General features: G+C 41.9%; 2 protein-coding genes across 2 annotated transcripts; both read right to left on the reverse strand.

Annotated features, from left to right (window-relative positions):
- Positions 1 to 15,406: 15,406 nt before the first annotated feature.
- Positions 15,407 to 16,423, reverse strand: LOC308162782 (homeobox protein Hox-A1-like; the record flags this gene model as incomplete). Its single annotated transcript, XM_080536924.1, has 2 exons — positions 15,407 to 15,750; positions 15,862 to 16,423. 2 exons carry the CDS (start codon positions 16,421 to 16,423, stop codon positions 15,407 to 15,409), a joined length of 906 nt encoding a protein of 301 aa, XP_080393050.1.
- A 3,793-nt stretch (positions 16,424 to 20,216) lies between these two features.
- Positions 20,217 to 21,845, reverse strand: hoxd3a (homeobox D3a; the record flags this gene model as incomplete). The annotated part of the gene is made up of 2 exons (XM_080537238.1): positions 20,217 to 20,965; positions 21,398 to 21,845. 2 exons carry the CDS (start codon positions 21,843 to 21,845, stop codon positions 20,217 to 20,219), a joined length of 1,197 nt encoding a protein of 398 aa, XP_080393364.1.
- Between the last annotated feature and the right edge of the window lie 207 nt (positions 21,846 to 22,052).

Genomic DNA, 22,052 nt, shown 5'->3' on the forward strand with positions numbered 1-22,052 from the left:
CAGCAGTGTCAGTGTGCTAAAGAACACGGTTAGTGCACCCTTGATATATATGTATGTAGAAGTATGATTGGAGTATGTAAATGTCTTTTTAATTAGCATATTCAAAACTAGATGTGTTTTTTCTTTTTCTCAATTTATACCCTCACCAATTCTGGCACGTACTTTCTCATTACAGTGATTACTGAAAGACACAATTATAGAGCATGAGTGATTCTAAAAATGCATCACTTTATTGTAGGCTTCTGGTTTTCAAATGCCAAAGGTAGCCTGGATGTGGTCCAGTGCTGTAGATGGTTGTGATGTGTCTATACTGGAGACTACAGCAGCCCAGAGCAGCCAGGAGGCTTCCCAGAGAGACACAAAGCAGCAGTGGCACCATTCATACCTTCAACTGACAGAGTGCTGATGATTATTGCAAGGACAATGCCCTGCATGTGTCAAACAATTGGCAAATAATTTATGTCATCTTTTCCACTGTTATTTCCGCGGAGGGCACTAACCGTGTTGCCAATATTAAACCCCCACTGCACGGGAGAGAAGCAGAGGAAGGGACGTGCTGCAAAAGACGGATGGAGAGAGAGAGGAAGAGGGAGCGAGAGGAGGGGAGTTGGGGGAGGGAAATAAGTGCCAGGCTCAGCTTTTTCCTGACTGAAGATGCACAGCCATCTGTGAGGAGACAAACACGCGTATGGCCATCATTTGTCTAACATCTTACGCGATGTGAAGGCTTTTCACTCGCCATGCCAACCTGTGTGGCAGATGATGTATGTGTTTCTTCAGTCCCGTGATTACTAGCATGGAGCTGCAGAGCAATGCTCTTCACCTCATCAGTTCCACAGGCTGCACTACAAGGTGGGTGAGGGATTCGCTGCAAGATGGCTTCTGACACACAGCACAACCAAGGCGTACCGGCGTGAATATTATACACCGCATTTCACCACAGCCGCCCACTGTGACCAGATCAATCGGGGTGGATGAGGAGAATTATAATTTTAATAGAGTGCCTAGCGGCAGTAATTAAAAATAATGATTATATTTTCCCCTAAATGTATGAAAAAAGGAGGGGTCCACTGGGGTGGGATGAGTAACATTGGTCTCGTTTAGACCATTATATATCTGTTCTTCATGAACCCTAAGAAATAAACTTTTGAGTGCCAAAGCAGGATGAAAATCATGGCAGTGTGCAAGAATGACCTTGAAATGTGTGGGGCTAGTGCAGCCATGGTGCCATAGTAGACAAAGGGCTCAGCCTCTTCTTATACCTGATATCTGCACAATTACAGGATTACACAGTATGGAAGCATTACACTGTGAACATAACTAGTCAACTATAATGCAAGATAATACTATCAGTGTTATACACAACGTTGACCAGTGTGTGTACATTACATTGTTGTGCCCTTTCTTTGAGAACCCATTAATCAAATAAATGATTTTTAGTGGGTGTTAAGATGTTTTACTTAATTTGGAACGCCTGGCACCTTCGCTACTGTAGGGCCAAAATTATAATTTCTGGACCAGCAGGTGATAAATAACAATATGATTAATATAGCACACCAACAAAGGTAAAGAAAAAGAGAAGAGGTGGGGAAAAACAAGAACAAACAAAAACAATGGCGCCATCAATGGTGCTGGGAGACAAGCGTGTGATAATTGTTGTGGGAGCCACGGGACCTATAGGCTCCACTGGAAAGAGGGAATAAAACAGCGGAACAGTGGAAATGAATCAAACTGGGACTGCAGCTCTGCTTTCCACTGAGGCCTGATTAGACCAACCGGGCCCACTGGCTTTATGTTTATGTTACAAAGATGCAAGCCTGCATACACAAACTGTAATTGCTATGAAGCAAAGAAATAACATATCACAGTCCTTAGTCGTCTCGTCTGCAATTGTATCTCGACAATTCGCACTGAATAGATAGCACCGTTCGTTTTTCATCAATGTATCAGTAAACAGTGATATCATGGGGTTTACTGTTGAGTGAATTCACTGACTTGACTGTCAGCGAAATGAATATACCTGTCAAATCTGAAGGTCAACACTACTTCATACTCTTGTTGACCCGGTTCCTCATCCGCCACCAAAACACACTGTGACCTTTGCGAAGTTTAGGAGCAGGGCAGGATGACCGTTAATTGCTTTGCAGCTCATGGCAAAATATCGCTCTTGTCTAACTAATTGAGCTGTGGCTCAATCTCTCAAAGCGTAAAGGAGTTGTCTGTCAACTAAAAGATCCCCATTGTGTGTCGGCTACCACCAGAGAGGGGGGAATGTTGTTGCAAGATGACCCGGGAAACCGTCCTGTGTCAATTGGTGTCAGCCTGCATATGCCATCCACCAGTTTGCCTGTAGGCTAAGCCCCAAACTAAGCTCATTGTATCCCAAATACTAGCCAGAGATGGGGATAAAAGTGTCCTCCATAGCCAGTGGTTCTAGATGAAGGAGCCATTGCTGGTGACTAAGCAGGTAGTCACCCCCCTCTCCCCTCCACCATGTCAGCAGCTCAAAGCTGACTTCAATGGACAGCCACCATTGGGATGGTAATGTACAACATGGAGCTAATCTCCTTGTAATCACAAAGCTTTGCTTTGAGGGTATCCTTGTCAAGTCCTGGGAAAGGAGCAGCTTTACCAGTTTGGGGCTACATCAGCTAACATGATAATCCTCTAATGTGTGATGCAAACGCTTGACTCCTTTGTTCCTGCAGGGCAGAAGTCGAGGGCTCTCCCCTGCCCGCCTGTGTCAGTGCTCTGCACCACAGAGGAAGCTTTGTCCCTCATCAAAGAAGAGGAAGTTCCTCTGGTCCTTTGCTGTAGCTTTGCTGTGGCCCTCAGTATGCATGTTCCAGACAGGCCCGAATCTTTCAAGTCCCAATTAAGAAAAAAACTGACAATTGAACGACGTGACCTCTAACCCCCAGATGGCTTTTCGGAGTACCCGGCAATTTGTCTTGAGTTTCAGCACACAAAAAATTATGACCAATCATTCAATGTCCACAGCAGTGGACCACAATAATGAATTGCTTTGGCTACTTTTGGAATTTGGTAGATTTTTTTAGGGGGGGGGGGGTTAATTCATTTCCTCTGAACAATGCAAGTTCTTATTTTCGCCACTCTGATACAAACCAGGCCATCCAGTTCACTGGTTCTAGAACCGGGAGGAAGAAAAAGCCATTAGATTCCCTCCATCCCCCCTCAGCCGTGGGTGAGCTACAGCAGGTTAAGTGTCAGTCAGAAAGGAGCGTTCTCCTGGTAGAGCAGTGGACGCCACATCAGCTGCTGCCATTTTTGTAACTACATTAAACAAACCCTCCAAAGGCCTCAATGATGCATGCAATCTTAATTTTTATTACAGCAATTTATTATACACTCCCCAAGCTTATGACAGCCCCGACTGTCATTAACAGATTAATTATAATTTTCCCCTGCGCTCAGAGTTAAAGAGAAATGCGAGTACAGGCCCCCCCCCCCCCCCCTTAAAAAACAATGAGAGTTGGGTAACAACGTTTCATCATTCCAGAGACTCTACCCTTCACCCTTCCTGAAAGTAAATGAAATAAAGGAACTGGGACTCTGCTCCTGAGGTCTTCCCTGCAGCCACAGCGCATAACAAAGCCCTCCCCTTCAGAGGGACGGCTGCACTTCAAACGGGAGAATCTCCTCTGGGCTTTTCATGTGCCGAGGAGACCCGACAGGACCGACATGAAGTTGACATGGAGGCCGCCTTTGGCCCCAGCTCCTTTGTGGTGTGCTCCAAACAAATGGAAATAAACATGACAGCGAAATCAAAGGAGAATGAAGGGCCGAGACGTGTCCCCTACTTCACCTACTGTATGGGCCCCTCCGCTCAATGGCTGACCTATACCGACCCATCCCAAGCAGGGGTGACTCTGACTCTTGCCCTCTGAACCCATACCAGTAAGAGAGTAGGCCTATGAGAGTAGCCTGCCTTGATCAATGACATGATACAGATTGATATCAATTAACTAAAATACTTTTCAAATGCCTGATGTAGAAACAACTGACCAACTAATCAAGTGATTGGTAAGTTAGAACAACACTTCAGCATAGTAACACATTTCAAACCAAAAAGCAAGACAATAAACCTGTTGCTGCACAGTAAAAACTTTACTGTATTTTATTTCTACTTTATCCCTTTCTTTTGGTGAGAAGATCGTGAGCCTTGATTTTTTTTTTGTCTTGTGTATTCAAAGGCACAACATGTTATAAGTGCTGCCCACTGAAGAAGTAGGCTAGTGTCCTATCCCTCTGTGACAGAGCTTGACAGAACTGGCTCATATCCTCATAGACCAGAAAGTGTGGGAGCAAATATGTTCCACCTCGTTGCAACATGCTGCATGTTTGGGGGGAAGGCACTGAAACCTCAGCCAGCACAGGCCAGCTCCAGGCTGCTACCGGCCCAGTGGATAAGCCTAGACTCTGTCTCTGACCTTCAGCTGTTGCCTGAGACGTGGCTGCTGGTCTTTGGGGTCTCTACATTCCAGGCCACACATGTTGGTCACATTGTCCAATACTATGCATGATGCAAACATCAATGGAAAATTCTACATTACATATTGAATTACCTCTCTTTTTTTTGTCTTCTTTTTTTTGGGTTACCAGAAAAGGCACATTAGTATAGCAAAACCTTGGGGAGCATTTTTTAAGGGGTTTTAAAATGGCTGGCAGAGAAAGTGACATTTGGCTGTACGTCCAGGATGTATGTGTGGGTGCAGTAAACGAACAGTGTGTGGAGCACCGTGTGACTAATGCTGCAAAGTACCATGTATCATTTATGAGCTGCAAGACACAATAGTAAGAGAGCCCCTTTTCATTAAATGTTAATTAAGATGAATGCTGTGAGAGAGCATACCTTCTCTGAGGAAGCTCCACAATATCACTGGATGTAACTACACAACTGCAAAGGACAGACAGAGGAGATGAGCATTCAAACAGAGATAGAGGGAGGGAGAGAGAGAAAGAGAGAGTGAGAGAGAGAGAGAGATGGGGGATGGAGGGGGGAGAAATAAAGGAAGAACAGATGAGGTGAAAGATATGCAAGTATCTTATAAAGCTACAGATTTAGAATCAGAATCGGAGGGTAAGCTGAGGAGGGAGAAGATGGGAACAGTAGTGGGTGAGGAAGCACTCCATAGAGGGTCTCCCATTTTGCATTTGAAGACTCTTTCTATGACTTTGTCATCTGACTGGCCTGCAAAGATCACAGGATATATGGAACACTTAAGCTAAGTGAGACAGAATAATGTAATGTTTCCCTGTGCACAAGGGGAATTCTGTGGATGAGTCATATAGAAGCACTTTGGAGTCCCCCCCTGCACCCATTCCCTCCTTAAGGGGTCTCAGTACCACAAGCAAGGGAAAATCATTTCATCTGTTTCACTGTCTGTCAGGATTAAATACAGTTGTGTCAATCACTGGTAGCAGAGGAACCATAAAGGACATGCCAGACACTGCTCTGCTGTACGTATACCATGTGGGTCCAAAACTGCTAGGTTTGAAGAGTTTTGTGTGCCTAGGCTGTCAGCAGCACATTTTTCACGAGGGACCTCCTCTTGGCTCTTTGGACATGGTCCAGGTCCTGGCTTAGAGAGGGAGCGAGGGCTCTGCGGGGACAGAGAAACAAGCAGGCTGCACAGAATCCCCATCAGATTAGATACAACACTGTAGTCTAAAGTTGGGATGCCACTGGAGAGCCAGTGACCTTACTGCAGGCGCCGGACTGACCTTTTTGTTAAACAGTGCTTAATCACACTAAAATCAAATCAATAAAAGGGATTGTGGGGGGGCATAACATTCAGGTTTTTGCAGCAATTGTCTGGTGAGAGAATATGAAAATGGTTGTTCAATGGTATACTGTATCTTATACTGCTCATCATACATACATCCCAAATGTCGTTGTTTGGTACCTGTACTATATCAATGACAATAAAGACCATTCATTCATTCATTCATTTTCATTCATTCATTCATTCATTCACATACCCTTAAAACACAACATGTTGCTATTTTGGAATCCATAGCCTCCATCCTCCGTAAGCAAAATACAATAATATCTGTGTTTCCAATTTATCATCTAAAACTGATACCACACTACATACCAATCTTGTCATGCAAGGCAAATGGAAAAAGCTGGGTGGAGGTTGTGAGCAGTCATTATGTATTTTGATATATAAAAGTCAGATCGATCTGTTCTCTAGTAGTGTGTGTGGAGATTGATGAAGTAGTGTTGCCGTGTGCAGTCTCTGCTGCCTTTTCATATCGAGGTACGGTAGGTCTCCAGCAGCAGCGCCTCAGTAAGCTAGACTATTGGTCCAAGTTCAGATACAACTTGATTTTCTGTGTGGATGAAGGGTACCTTAGGGGCAGAGGGGGGGGGGATGGGGGAGGGGGGAGAGAGAAAGGGAGGGTGGGAGGGGGGCAGAGTGGTCGCATTTCTAGCTCACAAAGATGCTCAGTAAGAGGCAGAGGCTGGGATATAAAAGAAATCCATTGTAGCTGCTCAGCCTTAGTGCTGACAGAAATTAAATTGTGTCCAATGACTTTTTATATAACAGCACAAGGTCTGTGTCAATATTGCCACAGGGCCTTGGTACCAGTACTGCGCAGGCACAAGCCCCTTTCTGTTGGTGCTGTCACATTCTTCTCTTTCTCAACAACAATCTGCAGGCGGAAAAAAAAAAACGTAAATGTGTAAGAGCACATGCAGGTCTTTGAAAACATTCTGAACAAAACTGTACATTTCACATTACTCCATTCATGATATGGAGATTGTCTTTAAAGGTTTTCTATGATATGATATGATAATGGTATCTGTGCTGTGTAGTCTGTGATTCCTGCTGGTACATTCTGCCTCCCTGTTCTCCCCGACGACAGTGTCCTCCTCCTCACCTCCATCAGGAAGTGTCACACCGGTGGCTCTGCAGCTCACCAATGCCCTTCCCTATCAGTTAACTAGATCTCTGAGGCAGCAAATCTATTTTCTCTTGAGTAAAAATGAATAACATTCTTTTATAGCCTATGAACGATGACCTATCCCCAAATCAGGGCTGGGACAATGTGCTGCTACTTCCTAGTCGGAAATTAAATCAAAACTCTAATTTGATTTTGGATACTACATTAAAAACACTGCTTTTGCCAGACACTCGCCCATATCTAATGAAGGCTATATGAAACACAACACAAAGGGATTGTATTGGTTTCCTTACAACCTCTGCAATGAGAACTGGAGTCAGAGCCCTGCAATACAAGAACACCTTGAAATCCCAAGCTTACTCTTAGAAGATGGGTAAATATAACAATTACGTATGTTGGTTTCCTTACAAACTCTGCAGTGAGAACTGCACTCAGAGCCCTGGAAGACAAGAACACCTTGAAATCACACACTTACTCCTTGTCATGGCTTGATGGCATGTGCCAAGACAGATACAGTACTCAGAGAAGTTGAGATTGACAGATTGATACATGGGGGTTGTTGAGTGTGTTGATAATAGCAGGTTGGACAGAACGCAGGGCAGAGCAGAGAAGAGAAGAGAAATTATTTTATTTTGATGCATGGGCCCTGCTGTTGAGCCTAGTTCACAGAGAGTTCACTTGAACAGCAGGTTCTGTCATGGTCCTTTTGAATGGATTCACTCTCCACTATCTCTCTGGCAGCCCTAGGGTAATGGATGAGGTGCAAGGCTTCAACAAAGAGCTCATCTGCATCCACACGATAAAGTGTATTACAAAGGAAAGGCAGGTTGCTTTGAACAAGGACTCTCTCAGAGCTTCCCACACATGGTCCTTATAAACAGCCAGTATCAATGGAACACACAAAGGTAACCTTTCCAAAACACAGCAATGGAGAGATGCCATTTCATATTTCATCATGAAACCTTAAGAGGACTTCCTGGGTATTGGCTTGTGTCCAAAAATATATATAATTTCCAGGGCTACTGAAGACACAAGCCTGAGAATACCAGACACACTGTGGATAGGGTGGATAGGAGATATATGACCCCTTGACAAACGGTAGAATGTGTAACAACACATACAGTATATGTACTGCCTTTGATTAAATGTTACCATGTACCAACAATTTTGCTCCTAAAGATTTGATTAAATCCAAAGGCCGTATTGGCAATGCGTGCGAAAACTGTATATTGCAGTGAGCATCCATGTTGCCTAAGATGGTACGGTTTCAGCTTCAAGCCTGATATTGAGCAGTACATATCACCACAGAGAATGGACTGCATTGTGTAATTGACTGGCTAGCCCTGAGGCGAGTGGATATGTTAGGCATCTCTGTGGTCACACCTCAGTGCCTCACAGTTGACAAGGCTGGGCTTGTAACAAATCACACTCCACCGGCCGACGACCATGTTCTAAAGCTGGCCCCTGTCTGTGGAACAACAACAACAAAAAGGCCTCTGAGAAGAAGACGCCACATTTAAATATTAATCAGGTTCAGCCTTTAGCCCAGCTGTGTCTGCAAATAAGGACTAACCACTCCAGATCAGGAACAGTGAACACACTGTGGTGTCTGTTACCTTGCCTGTAACCCTAGAAACTGCAGAGAAGCCCTCTCTGCTCTGGCAAATGGGAGGGTCTGGCAGGGGCAAGGTGGAATCGTGTTGCCACGGCGCTCAGGGGAGAGAACAGATGGGGACGTGCTCTCGTTGTTGGGCCAACAGGACACTTTGTCTGGCAGATTGCACATTTACATTTAGGCTTCGGAGCTGGAGACACACACCGGCAAATCAAATGGATACAGGCAACACGCTTTGCTGCATCCACCATAAACTTCAACAGCATGTCTGTTCAGTTGCTGCATGAATCTTAAATGGGGCCACTTATTCACTGACATTTCTGGTGAGGTACTCATGTAATAGTTGCTCCATCACAAATTGAAATATTAGTGCAATGAATGTGATATCACCCATCACCACAGACAAATGTATTGACTGAAAATGTGTGCCGTTCATCATTTCAGAGAAATAAATACATTTTCAGAGACATGATTTCACAAAACAGAATGATCTGTTCCATCTGGTATTGAAATAAAACTGCAGGTCAGACACTTTAAAAAGAAAAACAATCGCCAGCACGGTTCCAGGGGACCACAAATGTATTCAGATTATGCCTGGTGCCTAGGAAGCATCCCAGAATCCTCCGGTTTGATTTTAGCCCATCTATCATTATTCTCTTTGGCAAACACAATGTTGTTGGTTCCCAGAAGAATTATAGGATTGCACTGCAGAAGACAAACAATTTACTGGCACTTTGCCTCGCTGAACAGCACTGTCAGCCCGCCAGGAACCATCCATTCTCAACCATACATGTTTTACTCACTCAGCCCAACATTATGGAGGCACCTGGCCATTGTATTTAGAAAATACTGTAAAATATATATATCTGGATTTGAAATACTTGCATCTCCTCAAATACTGGACATGTTGTCTCCCATTAAGTATGCTTATTTGCATTGAGGATTATGTCATACATCATATAAAATACATCATTTATCATTGTATATAGACAAAAGGAAACCTACGAGAACAGCAAATGTTTGTTTTTACATTGAAAAGAATGCTGCATCTCTGAAGAAAATCTATTGCAAAATGTTACAGCTCTAATGTGTGTGTGTTCTGCACTACTTTTCCCTAAAAGAGAGAGCCGATAAGATCCTATTTTGGCAGGCTTTTCCGCATTAACTCCCTCTCCAACAGGAGTGTAAATTAAGTGGGGAGTCGGTGCAGTGTGCCAGAGCAGGAATGTGGGCCTGAGGCAGCCAGAGCAGAGCGGTGGGACGCTCCAGGGGAGCCGGAGGCCACATTATACTGCAGCAGGGCGATGGGAGCTCACTGCCTGACAGCCCTGCGCCCTCAGTGGACACGCCAGGACCACTGCCACCGTATTCTCAGGACATTTACATTATTCAAAGATAAATGCATTGTCAATTTTGTGTCTCCAAACACTAGATATGTGCGCCGCTCCACTCCTCCTGCAGCCAAAGGTGGGCTTACCTCCACCTGCCGCAAGACACACTACAAATGAAATCAAATGTCTTTTTGAATGGTGCAGAATTATTTAACTCTGCTTCTCCTGTGCTGCGTTTGGATTCAAACATAGCATAGCTTTGGGGAACACTGGGAATCAGGAAGGTTTCATTGTTGCTCGACCCTGGATTTAATATGATACTGTACTTTAGTACATTAGCATTGCTGCTATTAGCATTACATTAGCATGCTATTATTGACCAAGAATACCTTGTAACCACTGACTTAGTGACAATTGATGTCACTGACATTGATGATTTTATATATATATATATATATATATATATATATATATATATGCATCTACTTAACCCCCCTACTTAACCCCCTCTGTGGTGTATGAACATTTCAGTTTGTCATAATGGTTGTATGTATATATGGCTACAATATACAATATATATATACAATATATGGCTGCAGTTCTCTTTTTATAATACAACCATTATGACAAACTGAAATGTTCATACACCACAGAGGGGGTTAAGTAGATGCACTCGGAGGCATGTTCTCACTGAAGGCAACGCTCTTGGGATCTCCTTTAAATGATGCAGGGTTTTAGGACCATTTTCAATGTTTCTGACTTTGATGATAATGGCTGGAGCCTTCACACCACCACTAATTACAAACCTCAGACTCAGATGTTGACAGACTCCCTCAAGGTACAATAACCACACACTGTCAAGAGAGCAGTGGGCAACAGCTTCATTGGCTTGCAGTGGGGGAAAAGCATAGCATTTCTGAATTCTGATTTATACTCTCCAACCATCATCTTAAACTTCATGAACCCATGAGAGCAGCCTGTGAAGAGATGAACAAGAACTTGAAAATAATCTCAGGTAACACATGTTACCCATATACCTGTGTAGTACTCTGCAATTAACATGTATTACGCTGCTGTTATTACATTAATAATTGCTGTAATTGAGTGTGTTTTGTTAGTACACAAGTTGAATTGTTTATTAAGTTACCATTTATGTGTAATATGTTACCAGAGAGTTATCAGAGAATTACAGTGCTACAACATAGATATAAAGGTAGTGAAAACCTTCTACTTTAGCACAGGATTGTTGAAATAGATTTTTTTTAATCTAATGAGAAACAATGACAAAATGCACAGAGTATGTTGGGCCTCATCAAGCCTTTAAGGATGGTGGTGCTAATTATTTCTGAGGAAAAGGTTTGTGCAGCAAGGCCACCTGGGTAGATACATCAGGGTGATAGAGATCTACTAGCTGAGCACAGGGAAGGTCTCTAACAAGGGGACTGATATGTTTACAATGTCTCCAGCATATTTGATTACCCATTCATAAACTTGCTTTTGTGGATGGACTCCTAACTTTAAAAAACAAAACTCATGAATAAAGCTGTCCATACAATAATCAATTTTTCAAAGCTAATGGTAACATACTATTTTACAGAAATAATGTGTCTAGGATTACAAATGGAAACCACACAGGATCATTCTTTATCCAGCAGACAGATTAAATTCCAAACCCTGTTACTGTAATAGGCACACTTGTAGCTCTCGATGAATTAGAACTCTAATTATATTAGGTACTATTTTAAACAAAATAACACATTTCTCAGAATCCATAGGTGTAATTTATAGCAAAGCCAGGTTCATTTTCCAAAGCAATCAATTTCTTGGAGTACTAGAAGACTAATATAATTATGTAAAGCGCTGAGAGCCAGGTATCATAGTCAGCACAGAAGGGTTTGGACGATAAATGAAGATGCAATTTATTCAGTCATAATTTCATACAGAAAATGCCATAAAGCAGATCCATATGGGTATCAGCTAAGGGGAAAAGAACTAAGAATATATTTTGGTCTCAAGTATTATAGACAAGGTTAGGGTTATATATGATCTCCCTCCTGCATTCTCAGTAAGTTATCTCTCCGTTAACTGTGGGGAAGATGGCCTTTTTTGGTAAAGCACTTTACTTTAAATTAGACCTGTCTGGATGAAATGTGTTTATGGTTGGGATACTAATCATGTGCATAGTCACATTAAAATTATCAACTGAGCGTTGCATATACAATCAATTTAATCAATCCATGACATTGTTATTCAAGATAAAGCATTATTGGAACATGCATTCATGTTACAAACCTAACTATGTTGGTATGGATATGCATTAGTCTGTCAACAATACAATATAATATAAATACCATACAAATTGTATGGGGTTCATACTAGACAACATATAGCTGTTATGAGCAATGCAACAGTCAATTTTTCAATGTTACAGTTGATGGTGCGAGGCTAACTTCTTCAGCCATCACAATGAGTTGAGCCTTTAAACAACCTCAGATAAAGTGCTGCTGTGTCATCATCTTAATACATACTGTAATCCATGTGGAATCCAAAATGGACAGTAGATATAGGGATGACAGTTTTTCAGCCATAAAAGCGTCCAGCAGGCTTCGGTGTGGTATTAGTCTTCATTATTTGCAGTATTCTGACAGTAACTGTAACATACTACACAGCTCAATGGGATCTATAATGTGATCTCGTGATGAATGATCTGCTCATCCCCTCAAATTCAGTCAGTTATTACAGTGCAGTACAGTAGAATTTCTCTCCAAAAAGGGAAGTGTATTACCAAGGAAAAGTCACAACATTTGTTGTTGCCTCAGCCCTCTGTGGAGTACAATCACTTAGGTCATCTACCGTGTCCCAGCGAAACATACCTCAGATAAGATATCGCTCCTTTTTCAAATCCATTTCCAGAGTGAGGTTGCATTAAGGATAGCACTCAAATAGTCTCTAGGGTAACACTTTACATACATTGAGTGATTGGATTGTTGTTACACAAGTGGAATAAGGCCCATACAGTAACTAATCACTCACACTATCATGTGTATAGCATTAATATGGATTTTTAGGGTGATGGGAACTTTTGTGACAGAGGGAGTTTGAACTTGGGTCTACAATGGGGAAGACCCAAGCATACACCATTAGGCTAAGAGAACATCCTCAAGGGCCAAGGGCATCCCTTGGAGTTAAATATCTCACACAGAGCAACATCACCTGAGCGTGATTACAAATCACTTTCAAATGCATTTCTCAACAGACAGGTCTGGATTCACTTTACACATCCACAAGGGATGCGTTGTCTAATCACTCTACACACCTGCACTGTAAATAACTGCATGTTTTATCTTACCCAGGACCAGGAAAACATTTTCTTTACACCATAAGTCATTATTATTTTTGCCAATGCATGACCTTTGCGGAATGTACACTGGTGTAGCTTAAAATGTGGGCCTACCTATTAAATATGGGAGGTATGAATGCTTCAGCAAAAGTCTAGCGGATGTATGTCATAGGTGTGATCTTTCCTTACTGATCAGTTTACTTGATGAGGGTCACGGGGTTGTGCTAGCGTGTTTCCCGTTTGCGGAATTAAATATATTATTTTGACTTCATAGAGCCTTGAAGAGACTTTGGGGTTTCTACATGCTTGTTCATAAAGCCTAATAAATGCCCAGTTGCCAACACAAACTTTTTCTTTCACTGGGTTGAACCAAGGTTGAACTTGCGGTGACCTACCCCCAACTTAAGTGCTAAGCACCTCCCACTGTTCTATCTACACAAGCTTCCTCCCGTTGGGCGACGGCTCTTCCGTTACTCAAATCATGAGTTTAGAATGATACGGTTCTATCTCCGTTTAGGGTAGTTCAGAGATATTGAGTGTCAAAGTTTTTACATTCCATTATGTTTTATGAGATGGAACCTTTGTATTTTATTAATTACTAACTCAAAAATGTACACATTTTTTAAATAACACCACACAGGCGTTAATAAACACCCAATGGATCAGATTATGTAAAAAAAAACTCAATTTCGACCAAAAATGGAGATAGAACCTTATAATTCTAACGTCACGAAATGTGTGCGCAGGATATCAAAGAGAGTAAACGTGGCCGTGATAAAATTATTGGGTCGCAGATCACTTTTACTTCATTTTTTATATGTTAAGCCTAGATATCGTAAACCTCAGCATAACTATGTAATCAAAGGCAGCCAAGTATCAGCTGTCGGTGCGTAAAACAAAATTGGTGAGGTGTAGTGGGTCTATCATTGACCCGGGGGGTATTTCATCAAACTCGCTAAAGAAAAATCCAGGCTTATTCTGTTATGTCTCGCGATATTTATCAGAACAACCCAAGCTTATTTTGATAAATCTCACGAGATTGATCGAAAATAAGCCTGGATTTTCCTTTAGCGACGTTGATGGAATACCCCCCCGGTATTGTGGTGCGTCTCCACACACAACCTCTGCGTGTAAACAAACAGCCCATAAGGGAACATTTATTTTGATAGGCCTATGCTTTTAGGGGGGTGCTGTTGGTAAATTAAATCAAACAATGACAATAGGAGACAATTCGTCCACTAAATCAACTTGTAATTGCAAGCCTACATGTTAGGCTATTTTGAGTTAATGGTGCATCGCGAAGATAATAATGAGGACACTTTCGTGCAGGAAAAACAAACACCTCTCACTGCAGTTTTCGTTTAGTGTTGTTTTATTCTGATAATGAGGCTTTAATTGAAACTTAATCAGTCTGATATACATCTAAAAAGTTACACCATCAACACGTATTGGAATGTTTTGGTTTGTAATAAATGTTTTTTTTATCTCACATACATACATACACATACCACGGAATGAATACGTTTGTATTCACCTCAGTTACTCAATGTGTCAATGCATAGTGCATGATTCAGTAGACTAACTTTGTCCTGAACACAACTCGTCATCTTTACATTAAGGCATTTTGAATATTTGGTTCATTCAGAGTAACATTAAATAATCCTAACTGTGTTGTTAGAATGACATTCTAACTACTAGTTAAAGAATGAAGAGAACAATAAAAAACAAAACAAAAAACTCCCTTAATTGACATTTCATGAGCAATCTCATCCACTAAAGTCAAACTTTTTGACACATTCACACCAGAAAAACTTTTCCTGAAGACAACTTGGTCATATACATGTTATCTGAAGATGCTTTTAAGGCATTTTATATAGTATTTGGCCAGTTCACTGTTATCAGGCATCAATGGAAAGTTAAATAACACATTTACAATTCAACACACAACTCTCATAGCATAGCCTAATTCAAGGATGAATAGTACCTCACCTATAGATCTAACAAGGAACGTTCCCTCTTCCTCTACTAAATAAAAGGCACAACATGTAAACATTATTAATAAGACATAGGAAGACATTAGTGCAAGTAGCATATCTTATCTACTGTTTTCCAGACAACTGACCTCCTCCTGAGTAGGCTAGTAAAGAGAACTTCCATTCCCATGTGCAACCCTCTTGTCCCAAGCAGTTACCGGCTCTTAGAGAGAGTGATCGGAGAGCAGGGAGGAGATGAAACTGGAGAGTTCAGTTCTGATGAGGACGAGTCCGAGCACTTCGTCACGGGAGGCAACAAGCACAGCCCAGTGAGGCCCTCTTTCTCCCTCTTCTTTTGTTTCATTCTTCTGTTCTGAAACCATATTTTCACCTGAGTTTCATTCAAATGCAAACTGTGGGCAATCTCAACTCTCCTGGACCTGGTGAGGTACTTGTTAAAATGAAATTCTTTTTCTAATTCTGTTAACTGCTTGGTTGTGAAATTTGTTCTTGCAGTTGCAGATCCGGCGTTCGATAATCCATATTCCATTGTTTTATCTGTAAAAGTAGTCGAAAAAAATAAATATTTAAAGGGAAATCTTTTCACTCCAACTCAACGTTAAGAATGTTTCTTTCTATTGCATTTCTTAATACACTTTGAGTACTTACTTGTTCTTTGGTTGCTTCTTTTAATTTTCATCCAGTCAAATGTGTTTGTCATAACTTGGGTCTCTCCTGGCTTCGGACTGGTTCTGGGACAATTCTCCTGAGACGGGGATGAATTCTGATGACTTGCACTGAGGTATCCTCGCGAGACTTTGATGCCCTGCCAGTGCTGGGTCGGTTCGCCAACACCGTGGTGGTAGTATGACTCAGTGGGATGGCTGGGGAAAAAATAGTTTCCTGAGTATGCCGGGTTCATGCTCTGAGTGTGTATTGTATTCCCTTCCACGTCGTTGTAGATTCCACATCCATTCACTGAACTATAAGTAATTCCCTGATCCACGTAATTGGCATCAGGCACAGATGTGCCTCTATCTTGGTGCACCTCAAACACACCTTGATGATGCACGCCCCCCGATATCGACCGGCCGCCGCTCTGGTGGTCTGAAAGTCTCCCTACAATCTCCCCATGATACCGAGGTGCCCCGGGTATGTGCTCCTCGTGGCCGAATTTCGCAGGCAGTGCCATCATGTCGCCTCCCGAGAAAACGTCTAAATACGAAGTCATGATGTTGTCCCTGGTAAACCCTGGAGAGGTTAATGATCGCCGGCGCCCCTTGTCCTCATTAGTTACCCTACTGTACTTCCTAGGCTCAACATGTAAATATTGCCCCACAGCTGAGCAGGCGTGGTCTGGTCTTCTGTTATCCAATCAGGGGCACAAAACTGCCAGCTGTATTCTAACTTGGATGTCACCAAGGATGTGAATGCACTATAACTCCAAGTGAGTGTTTTTTCAGAATAATATATGTATATGTAAGTTTCTTAGATCAATCTTAGATGATCAATAACAACCACATTAAGTCTGTGTTAAAGTGTATTATGTTTAAGGTTATATAGACAGGCTAAAAAGGCATACAGTCATAATGGGGTGTGGACCGTGCCATTTTCTGAATGTTCTGGACATATCCCAGTATTACCACAACTGGTGCTGTACTGGTGCTTAGCCTGCATTAACAACAATAATTATGACACAATAGCAGTTCTATATTTATTTGTAGGTATAGCACATGATACATTCTTTTCATAATTCATAGCAACTCTGCACTTCATAGATCTTGGGTGAAATAGTCTGTCAACTAATATATAAAGACAAATGTTATTTGTGCAATACAAATATTAAACTAGCCTATACTTGTTAGGTTATGAAATTGAGGTAGCCTAATGGTTAGTGAATTATACATAGTTGTGTATACATAGTCTATTGGACAAGTAGGCTAAAGTTAACTCCAAACAAGCTAGTTTACACATTGCATGATTCGTTTTGTGGTTTGAATAGTTGACATGCTGAATTCTACAAACAGGTTTTCAGGGGTGGTGACCACATGTACAGGCCTGCAGCAAGAAGAGGCTGGATGGCGGGAGTTCAATTAAAAACCCACTTTTGATAACTGAAATTAGCTTAGCTCCCCCAAAAGTCTGAATGTATAGTTTGAGCCACAAGATACCAGACATATAGCCTAGCTACATTTTGAAATACATGATGTATAACCTCTTCTGGCATATCGTGAGCTTAGAATGATAAGGTTCTATCTCCGTTTAGGGCAGTTCAGAGATATTGAGCGTCAAAGTTTTTACATTCCATTATGTTTTGTGAGATGGAACCTTTGTATTTTATGAATTACTAACTCAAAAATGTCAACATTTAAAAAATAACACCACACAGGCATTAATAAACACCTAATGGATCAGATTTTGTAAAAAACTCAATTTTGACAAAAATTGAGATAGAACCTTATAATTCTAACATCACGATATGCTATACCAAATAATGTGAATACACGAGTAGGAATGGAGGGGGGGGGGCAAATGATCGGCAGGCCACCCAAGCGCCACTGCACATCATCGGCTACATGAAGACATGGTGTAGGCCTATGTTCCCTCATACATTGGCAATCCGATCCATCCATGGACACTCGGGAACGTCATTTAATTTAATGGAAAAGGAAAGTGTACTTTACTTTCGTCTCTTCTGGTTCCATCTTTGGATGTGACCCAATGTCTCGTATCATCGTAAAAGCACCTGAGTCCTCTTGCAATAGGTATACCGGGGTTACATTTGAACCACTTTCCTATGAATCCTTAAGGAACCATATAATGTTATGTAATATGTTACCATCTTGATCTAGAATGAGAAAGCGAGAGGAAAGATGAAAGGACCAGCTCATTGAGGGAGAAGATGGACGCCATTCATTCACTATGCGCCGAATCAAACGGGTTTGCAGTGGGGGCGGAGTGGGAGTGGGGACGTCCATTACTGCCTCTGATGAACGCAAACAATGCAATTAAAAGGCTCATATTATAGGGAAATCTTAACAATTTCAGAGATCGGCTAATTATTATAAACTGCTTTTGTATTAGGCTACCTTGTTCAATTGTATTTAGCCATTTGAATAGCCCACGTGTGTTGGCTTTCTAATACAGAGAATAGAATATAACACATTTTTAGGCGTTTTTCACTTGAAGCTTCAAATGAGGTGGATGCATTGCCTTGGTGCTCTTTCGTACAGGCTACCTCCCCATCCGTGGATATTCCCAAGCTTGGGCTCAGACTGTTTTTTTGGACATCTACCAGAGTTTAGCCTCTCTCCGTTTGAAATGTGTTTCCAGAATTTGGAATGCAAATGCTTTGTTCACGAGGAGGTGGAATCAGTGTGGAATCTGAAAGCGACGAGTTTTTGATTAATGAGCTTTGAAATGGCTCTCCGGGAGCAAGAAAGGATGCGCGCTACTCTGGGAAAGATGGCTTTGCTGTGTGTGTGCAGCCCAACATCTATCGCATCATTTGTAATGTCACAGGGGACTTTTTTCTTCTTCTTCTTCAAATTACAAGTTCTACTGTTAATTTCAACCCTCCTTGATAGGACGAATGAGACTGATGTTGCTGAATTGTGGTGGAAGACTAATGTGGGCCTACAACAAAAATCCACAGTGATATGGATGTGTGATCTGATTCATGTGCTAATAAGTCAGCCACATTAAGACGAAATAGGGCCCATACTTTGTACAAATAATAAAAAGGAAATTAATAAGCCACTTTGACTACGGGTAAAGAATCAGATATGACTGCAGACTTTAACTCCATGCCTAATTGGTTTGTTTGGTGTGAGCCATGGAAAATACGTTCAATAACGTTTCTCCAGTGGCCCAAATGCGTATTCTTCTCAAATATGCCAGCTCCAAACAGCTTGATGTGACCATTTACAATGTGGTTCTGAGCTATTTTTGCTGATGCGCGAACGAATTCAAATAGATCCTTTGTTTACTTTCAGAGCCCCGGATTTACTGTTAAACCACTTCAAAATGGCGACGAGGCAATTTCATTAAATCAGAAACAACAGTTGAAAAAAAAAACAACAACATTTGAACAGTTTTCTTTAGCAAATTTGTTTGACTTATTTGGAAAATAACGGTGCATTTAACCCATTTCATAAATGTAAGCACTTTATTTACAAAACGTTAAACACAATAAAATATAACATTTCCATATCATTAGTGTTTCATAAATGTATGCATGTACAGTCCAACTAATGAAATAACAATAATAGCGACATGAAAATTGGCAATGAATGACACGAAATGACATGCTGGTGCAGTCTAATATATTCGGTATTTCGATAGGATAGGATAGGATGTAGTTGTTTTTCAAAGAGACTTTGACACAAGATTAATCATGAACTTGTGTTCATATTCAGTTACTACAGCAACATACCACCAGCCACTTAAACCAGAAAACTAGCATTCACCAAAACCTGTTAATCTATTGAAGGGCATTATGTCAGAGTCTGTCCAACTATGTTCAAATTCTAGATTTATCCATATAAATATTAATATAATGTAAATTATAAATAATGTGCGATACAAAAATGTGTTAAATAATAAATAAATGAAAAATAAATAAGACCCCTCAAATGTAGAAAATGTGAACAGAATGTGTAACAAAAAGCTTGATAGTTTATCTATAAAATCCATCCCTATAAAGATGGGCGTCTACTGTCAGATCTACAGAACTTACCTTCAAGTAATGTTATGACATTTTCAGTCTCCATATTGCGCATTGCACTTCAGAAAACGAACAATTGATAAACGGTCTCCCTTGCGCATCCTCAACAGTCAAGAAAAAAATGGACAACAGCTATTCTTAGAAAATAATTACACAATAGCATTAATAGTAATATCAATAATAATACTGGATAATACACATGACTCGCTTGGAGTGTAATCATATAAATTACTTTTAGACTAGTGAGGTAATAAAAGAGCGTAACATAATTTGGGCACACAGATGGAATCCTCACGTATTACAAATGCGTTAGTTTAGGCGCTTCCTGAATCCTTCCCTGAGACGCATGGTGGGAGGTGAGGTCTGTGTATGTGGGATGGGGGTCACAGGGTCCATGGTGGTGGTTGCCTGGGATCTGAGCGGCACAGCTGTAGTCCACGCTGGCAGATGAGGGATGAGGAAGATGGCCGAGGTTGAACATGGGGCCCGAGGCTGGCATGGAATCAACGAAATTTCCCCCAACGTACACGGGACTGCCTTGCAAATTAGCGTTGGCAAAGCCACCGTTGCCTTGCATGCTGTGGTGTTCGTATTCGGAGCCTGGGTACCTTTTCTGTTGCGGTATGCAGCCGCCTAACGGTGCCGTGTACGCGGCCAAGCCGTACATGCTTTGCTGGGGTTTAGCGAAGGACGGGGGCGAGGGCGCATCGTAGCTGAGGCTGTTTACATTTGGGAGCTGACCAGAATATCCAATGTGATTCGGGCCACTTAATGGTGGGCTTCTGTCCGGGGAGTGTCCGATGGGAGAGTGCATTATCCCCTTAGCTTTCTGATCCTTTTTGTATTTCATCCTTCTATTTTGAAACCAGATCTTTATTTGGCGCTCTGTGAGGTTCAATAAATTCGCCATCTCCACTCTTCGCGGACGACACAGGTACCGGTTGAAATGGAACTCCTTCTCAAGTTCTACAAGTTGTGCACTAGTGTAGGCAGTTCGGACCCGTTTAGAGGCTGGTCCCGGTGGACTTTTTTCATCGCAGCCCTCACCTGCGAATACATTATGAATATCATTAAATGATGATGTATAAATCGCATATAGCCTTGACAGACGCAACTGTTAAAACGTATACATTGCACTAGACATTCATATAAAACAACGCACAGTTAATGGCTACTTATAATGCGGAATACAATGCTTCCCCGCATGCGCCCGTGCTTTCACTCACACACGCACGAACCCACGCACGCACACACACACACACACACACACACACACACACACACACACAAAACACACACGCTCTTTCACACACACACACACACACACACACACACACACACACACACACACACAAAACACACACGCTCTTTCACACACACACACACACACACACACACACACACACACACACACACACACACATAGAGACACGGGCACACGCGCACACACACAAACACACACACACACACATAGGCTACCTGCAGGTGTGCAGCCGGGTTTCTGTTTTGAGTTCTGTCGAGACTCTTTCATCCACGGGAATATTTGCTTTGTCATGACTGGGGTGGCAGTGTTAGAACCATTGTTTGAGGGTGATGGTTTCTTCTTCTGAGATGACGTGTTGCTGGAGTTTGGCGAAGATGCTGACAGTGGCGGTGCTTGCTGTTGTTCAACAATAGTCGTTGGTTGACTGTTACCTTGCTGGCTGCTACTTGGTCGCAGGCAGTTGCCATTCATATCATTGTCTTTATGGGTTATTGGTGGTCGGAGAGTTGTGGTTTGTATGGGACAAACTGGACCCTGATAGTCATTTTCTATGTTAGAAGAGGGGTACGGCTGATGACTGGGGCCATAGCTGTATGAGTCGGATTTGGGGTAAGAGTAGCTTCCAAACAGTCCAGAATGATCGTAGTAAGTGGCTTTCTGCATCTTGAGGATTCAAACCAAGAAAGTCAGCCCAATCCAATGGCATGGGTATTGTTCTGTCACGTGATTGGTGTGTCCCACTGCCACTGTATTGCTTGACCTAAAAAGAGAAGAGTATTTAGGCACATTGTATGTATGGGTAATATGAACCAAATGGACACTAAACGAATTCTGCATCATGATATAAGATATACTCTGTTCTGTTCGGAA

The sequence above is a fragment of the Nansenia antarctica genome (genome assembly GCF_963989245.1).
Source record: "Nansenia antarctica genome assembly, chromosome: 7".
NCBI lineage: Eukaryota > Metazoa > Chordata > Actinopteri > Argentiniformes > Microstomatidae > Nansenia > Nansenia antarctica.